Genomic DNA, 17,500 nt, shown 5'->3' on the forward strand with positions numbered 1-17,500 from the left:
GACAGCAACAGAAATATAGACATATATTACATTAAAATAGATATATATTAGAGAACATCAACGTTGCCATCCCCCACTTAGAGTGACCCATTTTTATATGAAGCCAATTTGTCTCAGCTCTTGAGAAACAAACGAGGCCACACTTCACCTGAGACGGGGGAGCAGGGGAGGAATATGATAAATGACATGACAGATTTTCACACTACAGCACGTGAGGCATCGTGTCCTCCTGTGACCTTGGAGAATCTGGGGTAAGTGGATGCGTCCTTCTTCAAAAAAATGTCATAAAATGCAGACTGCTGCTCACCTTGAATGATGACATCAAAAACCCTGAAGAAATCCTAGTTTTTCTGGATGTTTTGTTCTTTATTTTTTTGCTTTAAATGTCAAATAGTAAAAAGTAGTTGTCAACAAATCTTGAGTCAAACAACTAATCAATGAATTTACCTTTGGGATTTGCTGCTTTCTGCTTTATTTACTGATGGGTTTACAGTTGAAATGATGAGTCAATTTACAAATAAGTCAATGAAAAGAAAATCAAACAGTAACTATTTTGATAATCCACTAATGGCGCATTTCCACTGCAGGGCCTCGCTCGGCTTAGTACGGTATAGTTAGGCCTTGGTAGGCCAGGCTCACTTTATGCTGCGTTTCCATTACAGTTTAGTAGCTAGGGCAGTAACTATAGTAACGCAGTGTAGGCGGAGCCGTGACGTCATCTTCAATGAGAAACACAAAACCAACATCAGCCGTTAGCTGTTAGCACTCAGAGCTCACAGCTCTTCATATCTGTTCAGAAACTAGACACAAGTTAAACAAGTACAAACCACAGACTGTCTGTGTCATGGAGAATACAGTCGCTGGTTTATTTGTGTCTCTAGGCCGTTGTTGTGAGCGTGGACGGCCGGAGCATACAACGTTAGCTTAGCCAAGCTCCATTTAGAAAACACGCATTTTAAAAGGTTTTTCGCCTGCCGTCTGTCTGCAGACTTGTCAAAGCATTAATTCATGGTTTTTACTAACCGGTATCAGTATGTTGTTACTTCGGCATAATTTTGAAACGTGTATTACAATTAAATCACGGTCAAATATGTTCATTTTGTTGTAGTTGTAGCCCCCTTGCCAGCAATTCTCTCTCTAGTTTAGCATACTCAGCCCGGTTGTTGGCCCTGAAAGAACCGCGATTTTGGAGGGCCAGAAAATGGGTGAAAAAGTACTCGTTAGCCCTAGTGGAAGCGCGACCAAAAACGGGCCGGGTTTGGCACGGCACGCTTAAACCGTGCTACGCGCTGCAGTGGAAATGCGTCATAATTGTTTTGTGTTTAGTTACTAAAATGATAGACATTTGCTAGTTTCAATTTACACTGTTGTCTCAGTCATTGCTGTCCTTCTTTGAGATAGGTGATAGTAAATAAAACATGATATTCAAAGGCCATATTAATTTTGGACATTTCAAAGACAAGGTAAATGTAGAAAATAGTTGTCGAATGCAGCCTTAAATATAGTATATTGACTGATTATATCAATGTGTAAACTATCAGAGATTCCACCATTCGTTAGTTTCAATCCCTTTAATATTTCTTGTTGTATCAACTATCTATATAAGTGAATCTGTAAAAAATTGCGCATGCGTTGAAGCACACTGACAGCCTAATTCATAGATGTATAAATTACAGCCCTGTTCAGTATCAATAATGGTTGCTAAATGATGCTCCAGTGCAAAAAAGTCCATCTATATTCCCTACTTCCTCATGCAGCTTCAGTAGAAATCCATCAGAACATGCTTAATAATTAAGAACCCGATTTAATTTCCTTTTGAATAAATCAAACTCTCCCCACTGCAGGACCTGTATTTGATTAACGATGACACCTCGAGGCTCGTTAGGAGTGATGAAAAAAGCAGCTTCAGTGAAACAGATGGCAGCACGATGCGTTCACTGTCTCTGGGGGGGGGGGGGTCACTGTTCATTTCTTTAAATCAATGAGTGTAAATCAAGAGGTCAATAATGTCAGGGAATCATTTCCATAGATGTTTACCTTTTGCCCTCTGACGCACCCTTAAGGAGGGGCTGCCCTAGCATTGTGTTGTTGTTGCCAGTTTGTAACCGGGCAACTCTCGGTCAGAGATTTGTTGTGGGACACCTGGAACACATCCTTCTCGGGGTGTAGATGACCCCGAGCCATAAGCAACAACAAATGTGATTCAGTGTCCTCAGCTGTTTAGTCCATCTATTGAAGAATGTTGATTATTACACTCTGAACTAGTTAAAACCTGGAGCTACAGAAGGGGTCTTCAGAATTGTTTGTGGCATCTCAACCGTGTGGTCAGACCACAATCTCAATTCCGTGACATGTCTTCTGAATTCTCCGGCTGAAGCTCCAAATAAACCGTCAGTGTTTGCCATCAAAGCTCCAGCTCTCCATCGTGTCTCCCTGAGTCCTGACTCCAATTGCTTCAGAAGTTTCCCCCACAAATAACCTATTGACCTCTAACACTGGTTTTTCTATCAATAGGGGAGATGTTCACAAGATGTGTTTGTTTTCTATCAGGACTTTAGGTCTCTAATTATACCTTGCATTTCAAATTGTAACTTGTGTCATGTTGTCTTTAATATTTAATGCATTACTCTTAATTAATATCACGCTATTTTTAGCTCTTTACTTCTGCTGTAACAATGGAAACGTCCCCTCTGTGGGACGAATATAGGTATTCTCTGAACTAGAAGACAGTAAGAAAGATGTTCATAAGATGTGATGTTTTCCTATAAGACTCTTATCACGCTATTTTCTTATCAATAGGACTCCTTTGTTATTTTGCATTACAAATAACTAGAAGAAAGGAAGATAGATGTTCACAAGATGTGTTGTTTTACTGTATATATATAGACTCTTATGTTATTTTCCATTTAAAATAAATGGAAGACATTAAGACAGATTCAAGATGTGTCGTTTCCCTATCAATACAAGGACTCTTATGTTATTTCGCATTCAAAATAAGAGACAGTTTCACACAATCTGTTGTTTTCCTCTCAATAATAGTACTCTAATATTGCGTTAAAAACAACTAGAAGACAGTAAGAGAGATTACAAATGTTTCGTTTCCCTATCAATATAAGGACTTTCATGTTATTTTTGCATTAAAAATAAGAGATTTTCACAAAATGTGTTGTTTTTCCTATCAATATTAGGACTCCTAATCTGCGTTAAAACAACTAGAAGACAGTAGGACAGATTTCCCTAATGCTGCTGTCGTCCTACCTGGAACACCGGCTTCTGCATCCCTTCTCCTATCCCGTGCCGGGTGTAGATGTGCCGGGACATCTCCGCCAGTTCATCGGTCCAGGGAGGGGGCTGCCTCTCGGTTCCTCCCCACTGGAAGTGCTGCTGCTCCGGGGGAGGAGGAGGCCGGTGCACCGCCGCCTCCAGCTTGGCTCCGGTTCCTCTTCACGACAACAGGGGAGAGAAAAGATGCGTCCCGGTCCCAGTCTGCGGAGGTTCTGCACGGATGAAGAGCCCCGCACATCAGAGAGACCACAGATACTCCTCCCCCCCCTCCTTCACCTTCACTGTTCACTCCCATCCAACTAGGCTTTAATGATGCTGCGTTCAAGGACAATGCAGACTTTGCAGTGCTGCAACTTGAGATGCGCATCCTATGTTGACAATTATGAAAATGACAGTATTTTCATCCTCACTTCTTTTAATTCTTAAATGAGCAATAAGATATCAATATTATGTACAACTAATGTATTGCTATTTTCTACATTACACTGTTTTTGAAACCTATAATACACATTAATATAACTCTAAACACACGTGTAAACAACATTACACCCATATTACACTGTTATTGGAACTCATAATACACATGAATACATTAAAGCCCTATTGCTCCGTTATTACACCCAAATGACACTGCAATCACACCCATATTACCTCCCCTAAATTATTTGTTATAGATATTTATTAATGAACATGGACTTTGAATGTTTTTCTTTTACCTTATAGTCTATTTTGTTTTCCTAGATTTTGAACGAGCAGCTTTTGAAGGCAGCATAATTAAATTAAAACACAACAAATAAGCAAACTTTAAATGAACAAATAGTTTAAAAAAACAATCATATAGAAAAATGTAATAGGCTATCTTAAAAATTAATGTAATCTTAATAGTATGTGGCTCTTTTTAACATTATTTATGATGGCATTAAACAATTTAAATGGTAAATAGATCATATGCAAACATATATCAAGTATAATATATATATATATATATATATTAAAGTATTTCACGTCTAATCGAATTGCCCAGAACAATAATTTTCTACTGATTTATTGCTGTGTTTCTCGCCTAAAAATAAAACAGGCCGGTTTTATCTCAGAAAAGGAAGTAGGACAAACAGATGATAACATCTCCTGTCGTGCTCAGCAGACAGCACTACCAGCTGTGCTTTCCTAAAGGACAGCCTGCAGTGTGTGGCTTTCAACGTTTTATTAAAGAGAGGACATTTAGACCTGCATTTTGCCACCACAATAACACTGGCATTTAGAGAATGACCCGCGCACCCTTTTGAGAAGTAAAAGGACTGAAACTATAAAAAGGCCAAATGCAATGAATGAATCATACCTTCTGACAAACGGTGGTATTATTATCTTGTTCACAGACAGCTGGTGAAGTGTGCAGGGAAAAGAAGAGAATGATTAGTTCCACAGTTTCTATTTTTATCTTCTTCCTTTTAATTGTATAAATGTAATTACTTGAAGACGCTCTTCAGGGTTTTATCAGTGTGCTATATCGGTTTTTCTGCATATGAATGGCCTGAAAAGTCTGGACTCCTTTAGGAGCAGTGACATCACTATGTAACACTCAAGCTTCTATTGGCTAGCGCTCCAACACATTGTGATAAGCGAAGAGGCGGGACATGTTAAAGCATGGAGACATGTCACATGAGACACTACATACTGATATACACCTGAACATCAGCAGGAGAGGACTCTTTAAACTAGAGACACTACATACTGATATACACCTGAACATCAGCAGGAGAGGACTCTTTAAAGTAGAGACACTACATACTGATATACACCTGAACATCAGCAGGAGAGAACTCTTTAAAGTAGAGACACTACATACTGATATACACCTGAACATCAGCAGGAGAGGACTCTTTAAAGTAGAGACACTACATACTGATATACACCTGAACATCAGCAGGAGAGGACTCTTTAAAGTAGAGACACTACATACTGATATACACCTGAACATCAGCAGGAGAGAACTCTTTAAAGCAGAGACACTACATACTGATATACACCTGAACATCAGCAGGAGAGAACTCTTTAAAGCAGAGACACTACATACTGATATACACCTGAACATCAGCAGGAGAGGACTCTTTAAAGTAGAGACACTACATACTGATATACACCAGAACATCAGCAGGTGAGGACTCTTTAAAGTAGAGACACTACATACTGATATACACCTGAACATCAGCAGGAGAGGACTCTTTAAAGTAGAGACACTACATACTGATATACACCTGAACATCAGCAGGAGAGGACTCTTTAAAGTAGAGACACTACATACTGATATACACCTGGACATCAGCAGGAGAGGACTCTTTAAAGTAGAGACACTACATACTGATATACACCTGAACATCAGCAGGAGAGGACTCTTTAAAGAAATTATCTTCAGGTGTTCCCAAGATGTATGGGATGTCGCCAGTGCAGAGAGATAAATTAACAGAATATTGACCCAAAAATGATATCATGCGAGCCCTGCAATACCCCGGGACTCTCCTAATCTCCTCAAAGCATGGAGACATGTCACAGTAGAGGTAAGAGAAACGAACATGAAACCTGAGAATGAGCATCCACAGGGATATGTAAAAAGACCACCCTTCACACAGGTACATTTCTTTTATTTCAAAGAATATTACACGTTTTGCTCCGTTTAAAAAAGCAGTTTTTAAAATCCTGGATAAAGGAACTTTTCCTGGAATCTTTTTAAATATACAGAATTATACATTTGAGACTGAAGTGACTCGCCGAACGTGTGTCCATGTCATCCTTTGATTTCTACAGAAAAACAAGGCATCCAGTGGTAAATAAATGTTTACAAAGCTACGGTGCAATGTCAATGCCACCGTCCAAAAACCAGGTATTTTACAACTAATATACAATGCCTTTTACTACGAGGCGCGTCAAGCAAATATCGACAGTTTTGGCTAGAAATGATAACCATGGAGCTGCTGCAATATACATGACTGTAGATTTAATGAAAGCCGATCCTTCATGTTAACCCCAAAAAACAAACCAACAGTAGGTTCAAAACATCACCTTTTTTATATTAACTAGAAAATTGTCCCATTTACAGTTTGCTGGAAAATTAAAGTAAGCAAGAGTTAGAATAATAATTACACATTCTCCAGCCATGTAAAGTATACATGTATAAGGTCTCAATATATATATATAAATCAAAAAGGACAGACCATGACGATTTAGAAATTAGATGAAAAAGTGAGTATTTGCATAAAATAAAGTCCTAACGTGTTTCTGATGAATGACCCCACACATGAACATGAAGATGAGGCAGGAAGGTATTAACGTGAGAATCATAAACATATGCAGCCGTCGTTTACATTAATAAACACACAAACAAAGAACTATTTCACCCTAAAATCTGATGGTCCTTGTGAAAATCATTTTACAACGATGAACCCATTATGGTTAAGCCATCGAGACACACAAACATAAAAAACAAATATGACACACACACACACACACACACACACACACACACACACACACACACACACACACACACACACACACACACACACACACACACACACACACACACACACACACACACACACACACACACACACACACACACACACACACACACACACACACACACACACACACTTTTAAATATGTCAAAAGCAAGCAGATTGCATTGCAAGGCCGTGAGTTGAAGTCTTTTTTTAACCATTTACACAAAGATAGTTGAACATATAGTTGGTACTTCTGTTCAAAACACAGATCAGCGTTAGTGACGGCTGCTGGTGACGAAGAGAGATATGGAGCTCCTGTCTTTTTAACTAATGTATCCTAAAGCAAAACGCTGCACCTTCCTGCAGATGTATTAACAGCTCACAAGTGTTTCCATCTTTGAAAAGGGACACAGAGATGCTCAGAGTGAAGTGCCCCTGTCCTCTGATTTAGAAACAACACAACGGTAAAACAGAACATTTAGGCCATGTTCACATTAATGCAGACACATGATGTTCAGGCATCACATGGGATCCAATGCACACTAGCTAGAGCACTAGAATATTGTGCAGGACAGCTCCAAACACAGCTATCAATTTTGAGAGTGTTTTTTAGGACAGTAATGCATTTTTTTCGTCTCACTCACTATAATGCACACGTTTCTGTCTCACAGCATCTCACGGGACAGATAGGCTTCAGTTTTAATCCAACAGGCTGCTCAAAGGCAAGCATGAAGGCTAAGACTCACGTTTCACTAGTTTGTCACATACAGAGCTCCTTTTTTAGTAATGTATATTGTAGCGTGTATTCAGCTTTATTGGTTGCCTAAAGCATTTGAATTGAAAACAGTATGGAAGAAGAAAATATCAAATGATTTAGTTAGTTTGGAAAGTAGATTTTTTTTGTATTAATCTTCATTAGTGTGAAGCCTTTTTTTTTCGCTAACCCAAAACGGACATGTTGTGTGAATTCTTCGAAGCGGGGTCCATTCAAAAATAACAATTTTGGGTTGTAGCGTTGTGTTGAACAATGCTAATGTCTTAGCATTATGCTCATAACATGGTCCTGTTTTGGTGGCAACTCTTCTTCCATGTTGACCTGCGATGTGTTCACTGTCAGCCAGGAAAAAGGAGCATTGTAAGAGAGAGGAGAAATCTCCCGACGTCATGTTCAGCCTCATGCACACACACACAGTGTCCTGATGAACAGCAGACCTGCGTCACACACACACCTCAGGTATTTCTGTCTCGAATGGTGTGTTTAGCTCATCAGGCACAAAAATGTCTAAAGGAATGTCCCTAAAGCAGTCACACACACACACACACACACACACACACACACACACACACACACACACACACACACACACACACACACACACACACACACACACACACACACACACACACACACACACACACACACACACACACACACACACACACACACACACACACACACACACACACACACACACACACACACACACACACACACACACACACACACACACACACACACACACACACACCACTGGAAACAGAAATATCCAAAGTGTGTGTTGTGTTCAGGTCTGCGGTGTGTCGGAGTTTTAGAGCAGAGGCTGCTGATAGTACGCCTGCTGCTGCTGCTGTTGCTGCTGCTGCTGGGGAGGGGGGGGCGCCACAGGGTAGGACCCCGGAGGCATGCTGGAGTTGTGATAGGTCGACATGTCCATGGCCACGCCCCCCTGGTGCGGGTAGGGAACCTGGTTCATGTACTGAGCGTTCATACCACTGCTGGAAGAAAACACAGAAATGACGATTAGAACCAACAGCGAAACACAACGATGTCAAATTCGATACGATAACACTTGATTGGTCAGATCAAGCCTGAAATGTGACTTGCATCACAGCAGCTCCATGTGTAACACCAACAGACACATATCAAGAGACAATACATGGAAAACAAACAACAAACATTTAACATAACAGCACACTCAGTGAGAGAAAAGCTGCTCACAGAGCCTTCAGCGAGCCTTTGATCTGGATTCAGCTCTGTGTCTACTGAGAGGACTGACTGGAGCACAGAGGATGCTTCAGACTGACTTTAATAACTCTACCTGTGTTGTTAAGAAACCAGTGTTCACAATTAGAAGATTGTAAATGTGAAAGGTCTAAATTGCCAGCTTTATTATTATTAATATTAGAATAGAAGAATGTATTGTCATCATACAAGTTATTTGAAGGTGCCGTCAAAACATTCAGAAAAGACAACATTCATATTATGAGTCTTTCTGCAGAGCTTCTACTCTGTCGTCCTTTCAGGTCCTGCTCACAGTGATTGTTATGTGTTATATAAAATATCACTTGTCCCCAGTGGCGAGCCGTGACTTTTATACCTAGGCCCTCTGACCCCTTCCCTCGAAGAAAAAATAAAAAAAAAGAATTTTACGTCACAGCGGATACTTCAGCAGAATATCAAAACAACGGCCCGGGGTGCAAAACGCATCAATGAAAGCGACCCTCTACCACACAGAACAACATCTGTATATAACCCTATTTGTGTTCTTTGAAATTGAAAAGGATATTGCATTGTGTTTGTTACTTTCGTTGCAGTTGTATGTCTTAAGTGTAATTTGGCATGCTTTTATTTTGAAGGCGAGTTAACGCTGTTGACAGGAAGTTGTTGTTGCTATGGAAACAAGAAAAGTTTCACAGCGGGCGGAACTTGTCATAAAGTCCGCGATAATAACACCCACCCATTTAGAGGGAAGATATGATTGTTCAACTGTACTGTCTGTCATTTGACATTACTCTCTCGTTCAGTTACTATAGCGGGCCCTCTGTGAATTCATAGCTGGACCGCTGGACGTCCAACAGCTCCTCTCTTCACAGTAACTCGCAGAGACGAGCTTCTTTCATTTAACCCTTCACATTCCAACAGAAACTGAATAGGCAGATTCGAAGGATTTATTTCTTTAGAAATGTTATTTTAAATACAATTAAATCAAGTTATTTTGGTAAAACTAATGAAAAATATAATTTAAAAAATATATTTTTTAAATATATTTGAATGTTTTTATATATCATTTTTAAGAATATCTTAAGCCCTCAGAGAGGGCCTAGAGGGCCCTGACGGCTCGCTACTGCTTGTCCCCGGCTTGAGTTTCAATCTCAGGATCCATGTATCTGTGATCCTCTCCAGAATGGAAGTAGTCATCACATACAGAGCATCAACTAGTTCCTGAACAGTGTCCTTCACATGCTGATAAGAGAGGGAGTTACACAGTCACAAGATGGAGGAATAGAAAGCAGTATTCAATGTTTACTTCAGATTAGCTCCACGTCAGAAATGATCATGCTTGTCATATGTCTCTCTCCATAGAGGCTGAATCATCATGTTAATCACATAGCTATCATATGCCTCAAACAGTCCTGATGCTCTTCTAGGTAATCACACATCCTGTCATGTTCACAGCTACAGTTGGGATACCTTTGTTATCATGTTAGTCTCATATTGGAAGAGGACATTCACTATTTTCCCAACAATATGTTTTCTTACCTCATGTAGGGAGGCTGAGCAGCTTGGCAGTTGGGGGGGGCGGAGACGTTGGGGGGCAGGGAGTGCAGTTGTCCGGGCTGGTCGCTGGGCAGAGAGTAGATCTGCAGAGGAGGACCCTGAGGCATCGCAGGGGGCATGTAGGGGCCGCCAGCCGGGCCCATGTAGCCCTGAGCAGATCACAAGATAAGACAAGACAAGATGGACCTCCAAGTTTGAAGGCTGTTATTGTCATGTGTGCATAGCTACAGTGTCTTATACAAATAAGTAATACTAATAAAATAGAATAGTGGAAGGAGAGTCTATATACAAGTAATTGGAATATGGTATATTAGATAAATAATTTGCAAACAGATGAATGTTATGGACGTTCATTGATCCTCGTAGGGAAATTCAGGTTTCATGGCAGCAGCAGAATAAGAAAGAAACAGAGATAGTACAAATGGAATATAAACGGGCATAATTAGAATATAACGTGTTTTAACGATATGAATAGAGGGGGAACGGGGAGGAGGACGGCTTTAATAAGTGCTGAGAGAGTTGGTAATATCACAATTATGTTTTGGGGAAAAATATGTAAAAAGAGGGAATCACAAGGGTCTAAGAATGATTTGCAAAGTGGGAACAAATGACACCTTAGTCAGTTTTACATCTGTTTTGGGGAGTTAGTTCAATTAATCGTATTTTAATCGCCATTACGATTATGGCTTGCAACGATTACGAAAACAACGTAATCGAAATAAAACGACTATTTTGTATTATTACTTTTTTTTTTTTTTTTAATAATAATAATTTTTTTTAATTGGTTTTTCAGTTGAATTATACTTCAAGTTCAGGGTAATCAACTGTTAAAAACATACTGTTAAAACAAATATTCTCCAATAGATGGATGTTTTCAAAGTTAATGAATAATCGCATTTAATAATCCCAATTACAATTATTGACCCAAATAATCAAGATTATGATTTTTGCCATAATCGAGCAGCCCTAGGAGGTAGTGTCTCAGTCTGTTGGGACTTGGATTGGGAACCAAATGGTCGCTAGTTCAAGTCCCAATCTGACCTAACGTGTGGTCTGGTAGCTGGGACATGTCGAGGGGTCCTTGAGCAAGGCAGGGATTTGATAAACTCTCACACAAATCCTATAGTTTAATCAATGTCTCATTTATCCAATCATGTGCTCACGAACTCCCAATCACATTCATAAGTAAGACATTACAAGTAGGTAACAGAAATCTCTTTACTCACACTATTGTAAAAGCGCTAAAGCCTAAATCCTTGTTTTAGGAATTTAAGAGAATGTCAGAGCTTAGTTTTTTTACAAGTCAATATCATCTGTCTGTCCCAGGATGAGCTAGGGCTGCTCGATTATGGCAAAAAATCATAATCTTGATTATTTGGTTCAATAATTGACATCACGATTATTAAAAACGATTATCCATTTACTTTGAAAACATCAATTTATTGAAAAAGAAAAAAGGTGTAGTATGTTTTTAACAGTTGATTACCCTGAACTTTAAGTATAACTCAATTGAAAAACCAAAACAAAAAAATATTTTTAAATAATTTAAAAAAAGTTTAAAAAATCGTTTTATTTCGATTATGTTTTTTTCATAATCGTTGCAAGCCAAGATTGTAATTTCGATTAAAATACGATTCATTGAGCAGCGCTAGGATGAGCCTAGCAACACTAATAAAGGAGTCGTTGATTATTGTTTGTATTTGGCCCAAAAGATGTCTAGCTACTGGGACATAGCTACAGAACGTAAGATAATAAACCACCTGGTTGCTGTTAAAGTGCAGGCTGTTACAGAAAGTCAGGAAGGGTTGCTGGGTAAAGTACCAGGTTTATTCTTCTGCAGTTTTATGTACTTGTGTTTACAAAAAATCCATGTCACTGCAGGCGCAATAACAACCTGGTATTTCAGAGTACTCTGCAGAAAAAATAAACATGAAGGGGAAAAGAGCAACGACGACAAAAACTGGAGCCGCACTCTGGTGTGGGCCTGGCCAGCGAAGTGGACATTTTTCTAAATCTCAGAGGAGAGACAGTGGCATCAAGAACAGATCCTGCTGATGTTACAGAGAAAACAGCCACCGAGAGAACTCCAGGGAGGAGGAAAGGCTGACTGAATGTCAGGCCATCAAGAAGCATCAAAAACCAACTGCTTCCCTAGCCAAATATAACACAAGGGTAGGATGTGAGGAATACAATAGGAGACTAATAGCAAGATATAATCACCGTGTCTCTGCTCTGAGTGATTTCCTCTAGTGCTCTTTTGTCTCAAATCATATCAAGAAATCGAAAAACTGAGAGTACTGATGTTTAATATGAAGAGAACTGGTGGGTGGGCTGAACAGCCAATCAGAGCGATTTCTTTTGCCGACTGCCTTTGGCCGGCTGCCCGCCGATTCAACATGTTGAATCGCCAAAATTGGCTTGGTGTGTCCGGGCCTCAAGTCTCTCCAGCCTTCAGTCTTGCAAACTGTTTACCGACCTCTGACTGAACCCATCGATAAATAATGCATGACTTGTTTTGTATCGACTCGACACGCTTCACATGACAGAGAAATATGACCAGAGCAGAACAAGCACGTTTCAAATCATTTGATCTGAAGTTACATCACTGTATTAGGTAAGTCAGTCATTTGTAGGGCTTCTCAATTAAAATCGTATTTTAAATCGCAATTACGATTTTGGCTTGCAACGATTATGAAAACAGCCAAATCTAAATAAAACGATTATTATTTTTATTTATTTTTTAGTTGGTTTTTCAGTTGAATTATACTTAAAGTTCAGGGTAATCAACTGTTAAAAACATACTGTTCAATTATTATTTTTCAATAAATGGACGTTTTCAAAGTAAATGCATAATCGTTTTTTAATAAATCGTGATATCAATTATTGACCCAAATGACCCAAGCAATCGAGAGGCGAAGTCCCTCCCTTTCCGGGGGAGCTCCATGGGACCTTATTTTGGAAAAAGTATGTATTGAAGTCAATGGAGAGAGAAAGTCTATCTTTCGATCCCGTTTGAATTGTGCCACGAATTACACATATGATGTTTGTCGATTTAAAAGATCATTTTACAAGTCAATTTTTTTTAAATGTGTCGTAAAACTGTGAGGTAACACTTTGTGTGAAACCGCTCAACGAACTACATCTCCCATCTCGCACCACACACCAAGACGGCCGTCACGTTGGTACATTTCACTTCTTTCTTTCAGAATGAGGCGGAAAGTATTAAAAGAGGTGAAAATCACTCCAAGTCTGGGCATGTTGAGAGCTGTACTCACACACAAGGGGAGTTAGTCGGTTCGTAAGAGCCAGCATGCGGGACCGGGACTCTGGGATTTGTAGTCTTTCTAGTTGCGTATTTTTCATAGTCTTATATTTCAACAGTTTTACGACAAACTGTAACTTTTTTGACATGGAAATTATTTTGTAAGATTGACAAACATCATATGTGTAACTCGTGGCACAATTCAAACGGGATCGAACGATACGTTTTCTCTCCCCATTGACTTCAATACATAATTTTTCCGAAATAAGGTCCCATGGGTCGGAAGCAGATGGGCGGGACTTCGCCTCTCAATATAGTTTTTTGACCTGTGAAAATATGTATTTGTATTTGTTACCTTTTGTTTTAAGTAAAGAGTCAAACAAACTTTCCTCAGACGTACTTTGTCCGAGACAAGCTAACAGCTACCTGTGAATCGAATGTTTGGATTAGACTGAACTACAGTAGTTTGAATGCAAAGGTAATAAACGACATGGGTGAGTATCAGTGTATCATTTGGCAGCTTTAATGCATTTTTCTGACCTGCATAGCAGCAGCTGGTCCGGCTGGAGCATACTGCGTCTGCATCTTAGAGTAGGCCGAGTAGAACGGAGCCTCGTTCATCAGCTTGTTGTAAAGCTCCAGCGCCTCCAACACCTTCACATTCAGCTCCGAAAACTCTGAGTGTTTCCTGAAACACAGAGACACATTCTTTGGATATGTTTGAACAGATCAAGACGCGGACAGATGTCTTTTTAAGTCTCTGCAGCTAAAACAGAATAGCAGTGTTTTACTTTCTTGTTATATACTCACAGTACAAATATAAACACGCATGTGTAAATACACATATGCAAAAACACAAAGCTGCTCAAATGAATGTTAGCTGACCTCAGTTACTTACAGAAGCTAGGCTAATCATTTTGTATAGATTTAAGATGTCTTCAAAAGGCCGATACACAATGAAAGGCTATTCCAAGAAGTTTAAAACGATGTGGATGCCTTTCTCTTACCTAAGCTAAAAGAATGACCTTCCCAGATAACCCCAAACGGATATAAACAAGACTGTTTGTGTCGTTTTGTTGTCCTTGTAGTTGCAATGCGTTCAGGGTGTATGCAGGAATCCTGAAGTCAAATGTAAAACCTTTTCAGACCCTTTCCATACATTTTAAGACCTCATCAACCGGTTACCTTGGCGACACACTTGACCTCACATTGACTATATACAGTATTGATTGTCCTTCCTCCTTATCTTCCAACCATTTGGACGCAAACTTGCATTTCCCCATAACGATGTTGCCTAGCAACCGGCGTAAACGGACATTCGCGCGCTATCAAGCAGTGAGCGTGCGATGTCCTGTTCAGATCACGTTAAACCCAACGGGATGCCATAAATAAACTACACAGAATCACACTACACACCTACGCAATGATTACATTCAGGCAGACTGTAGAATACAACCTCTTTGGACAATTTATATACTTATTGAAAACAAGCTACAAAATGTAATACCTTGGAAAATGCTGTTTAATACTTTTTAATAGCCTTCATTTTCACTAAATTGATTTATCAACTTTTAATACTTTAAGACCCCGCGGACACCCTGGTGTTGTATGTTGTTGTGTTTTGTATTATACTGTCTCCCACAGCCACATTGCTGTCATATTGTGAATCAAATAATAAATGTATATAAATAGATGTCTGATAACGCTACCTGTCAATCTCCTGCAGCTTCTCATCGATCATCGGGTTCATCTGCTCACATGCACCTGTTCACATATTGACAGTGAGGGAGGGAAACAGCAGGGTTAGAGACACACACTGCTGCTCAGACTGTGCAAAGGACTGGATTTAAAGCAGCATTATGGGCTGTACCCTCCAGCTGGATCAGATCCTGGGTGTCGGGAGTGGAATCTGCAGGATCTGCGTTCTGCAGCAGAGCCAGCGTGCTGTCCATCTTCCCCTGAGGACACAAAGAGAGACAGCAGAGTTTAGATTGGCATTGTGATTGAGAAAAGGGATTTGTATCTGCGCTGAGGAAAATGTAATACCTCGTCGATGAAGACGGGCTCAGGCTCTGCTCTGGTTTCCAGGCTCGTCTCTTCAGGAGTAGAGCACTTCTCAATAAAAGCCACTGTGGAGCAGAAGGTTGGGTTCAATACGCAGTTCTGAAACTAATAGAGAGGCGAAGTCACTCCCTTTCCGGGGGACCTCCATGGGACCTTATTTCTAAAAAATTATGTATTGAAGTCAATGGAGAGAGAAAGACTAGGCGCGTTCAGACCGCAGTACTTTTCCCACTTTAGTTCCGATATAGTTCCGAAATGTCGCGTTCACACCAAAAAGAGCCGGAACTAGAACTTAGTTAATGAGAACCTTTCCACCCCCTTTTTCCATCCCTGCTAGAGAGCAGGGAGAAAAAGGTTCCTATTTCTGATTGGCTGGGCGGATTGCAAACCACGCCCCGTAAAACTCCCAAAAAGTTTTGTGAAGCCGCCATTTTATTATTCTTGCATTAGCATTATTAGCATTAGCATTAGCCCTGCGCACAAACGGAGAGATACTAACTTATGGCAACACAAAATAAAACATGTGAGCGGTGGAGATGAGGAGGTGTCAGCGTTCTGGCGATTTACTCGGAAGGCTTCAGTAGAAGCTGCTGGGAGTCCCAGCAGCTTCTACTGAAGCCAGTCCCTAACTCCGGGGACTTCCGGACGGGGACTACGGGTGGCAGTATACGGCGTGAAGTTGTTTGCGGCCTGCAAGTAAACCCAAAGCAGAAGAAGAAGAAGTGACGTCAGCGGCTTCGTTTGCCTAATCCTCCCTCAGGGACTTATTCCGGTGTGACCGCGATCTGTACTTAGTTCATCAGAACTAAAGAGTTCTCATGAACTAAGTTCTGATGAACCTTTGTGGGAAAAGTACTGCGGTGTGAAAGCGCCTATTATCTTTCGATCCCGTTTGAATTGTGCCACGAATTACACACATGATGTTTGTCAATTTAAATGATAATTTTAAGTCAAAAAAATTAAAATGTGTCGTAAAACTGTGAAGTAACACTTTGTTTGTGTGAAACCGCTCAATGAACTACATCTACATGACATCAAGATGTTGTGTTTGAGTTCTTGATAAGCCATTAAAACAGTCAAATAAGTGTTTCCTGTTCACCAAAACATACCCATCTGTTATGGAAAAATAAAGTATTCTAAAAGTAATCTGAATATGTTACTTTTTTAAGACACGTAACTGTAACTGTATTCTGATTACTTTCAGAGCATGTGTTCAGTCAACAACTTCAAAATTCTGGGCTATATAAAAATCGCTGGCCCGCGATAGTGTCTATTGCAGGGATCACCAACTACATTTGTCCAAGGGCCAAAATGTATCCAGTAGACTCTATTGGATACATTTTGGCCCTTGGACAAATGTAGTTGGTGATCCCTGGCATAGAGGCTAGTATGCTTAAAAACAAAACGACATCATAGGTTGGTGTGCAGCTAAAAGGGCTACAATGTTCACTTTGAGAATCAGAAGAAAAATAAAGAGCTTTTTGAACATTAAAGAATGTAAACATGTCACAGAAAAGGCACAAAATACAAATATGAACCTGAAAATGAGCAAATTGTGTCATCTTTCTGTTATTGTGCAGCTGAAGGGACTATAATGTTTTTAGAGGGGCTCTATTCTGCACATTTTCAGGTTAAAATGTATGTAGAGTCTCTACTGTGACATGTCTCCATGCTTTAATGTTCAAAAAGCTCTTTATTTTTCTCATACTGCCTGTGCTTCAGCACCTCTTTTCACCGTCTGTCTGAAACCAGAGCCCAGTCTGCTCTGATTGGTTAGCTGGCCGGCTCTGTTGTGATTGGTCAACCGCTTAGAGATGTCCCGCCCCTTAGCCT

At 40.0% G+C, this 17,500-nt stretch overlaps 2 protein-coding genes across 3 annotated transcripts in view; both read right to left on the bottom strand.

Moving 5' to 3' along the window:
• Positions 1 to 3,554, bottom strand: part of cacnb4a (calcium channel, voltage-dependent, beta 4a subunit) — a 10,377-nt gene extending 6,823 nt beyond the window's left edge. The window contains exon 1 of the mRNA XM_079665833.1: positions 3,259 to 3,554. Within this exon, the coding sequence (XP_079521959.1) occupies positions 3,259 to 3,321 (63 nt within the window). The 5' untranslated portion in view covers positions 3,322 to 3,554. The remainder of the gene's footprint in view (positions 1 to 3,258) is intronic.
• A 2,349-nt stretch (positions 3,555 to 5,903) lies between these two features.
• Positions 5,904 to 17,500, bottom strand: part of stam2 (signal transducing adaptor molecule (SH3 domain and ITAM motif) 2) — a 22,663-nt gene continuing 11,066 nt past the window's right edge. Inside the window, exons 9-14 of one of the 2 annotated variants that reach the window (XM_079663508.1) lie at positions 15,650 to 15,732; positions 15,474 to 15,561; positions 15,313 to 15,367; positions 14,144 to 14,291; positions 10,324 to 10,490; positions 5,904 to 8,555 (exon numbers count right to left, since the gene is read on the bottom strand). In XM_079663508.1, the coding sequence (XP_079519634.1) occupies positions 8,372 to 8,555; positions 10,324 to 10,490; positions 14,144 to 14,291; positions 15,313 to 15,367; positions 15,474 to 15,561; positions 15,650 to 15,732 (725 nt within the window). In that variant the 3' untranslated portion in view covers positions 5,904 to 8,371. Of the gene's footprint in view, positions 8,559 to 10,323; positions 10,491 to 14,143; positions 14,292 to 15,312; positions 15,368 to 15,473; positions 15,562 to 15,649; positions 15,733 to 17,500 lie in introns of both variants that reach the window. The other variant, XM_079663507.1, reaches the window with a different exon arrangement.

This window comes from Notothenia rossii (assembly GCF_949606895.1).
Source record: "Notothenia rossii genome assembly, chromosome: 2".
NCBI classification, from domain to species: Eukaryota; Metazoa; Chordata; class Actinopteri; order Perciformes; family Nototheniidae; genus Notothenia; species Notothenia rossii.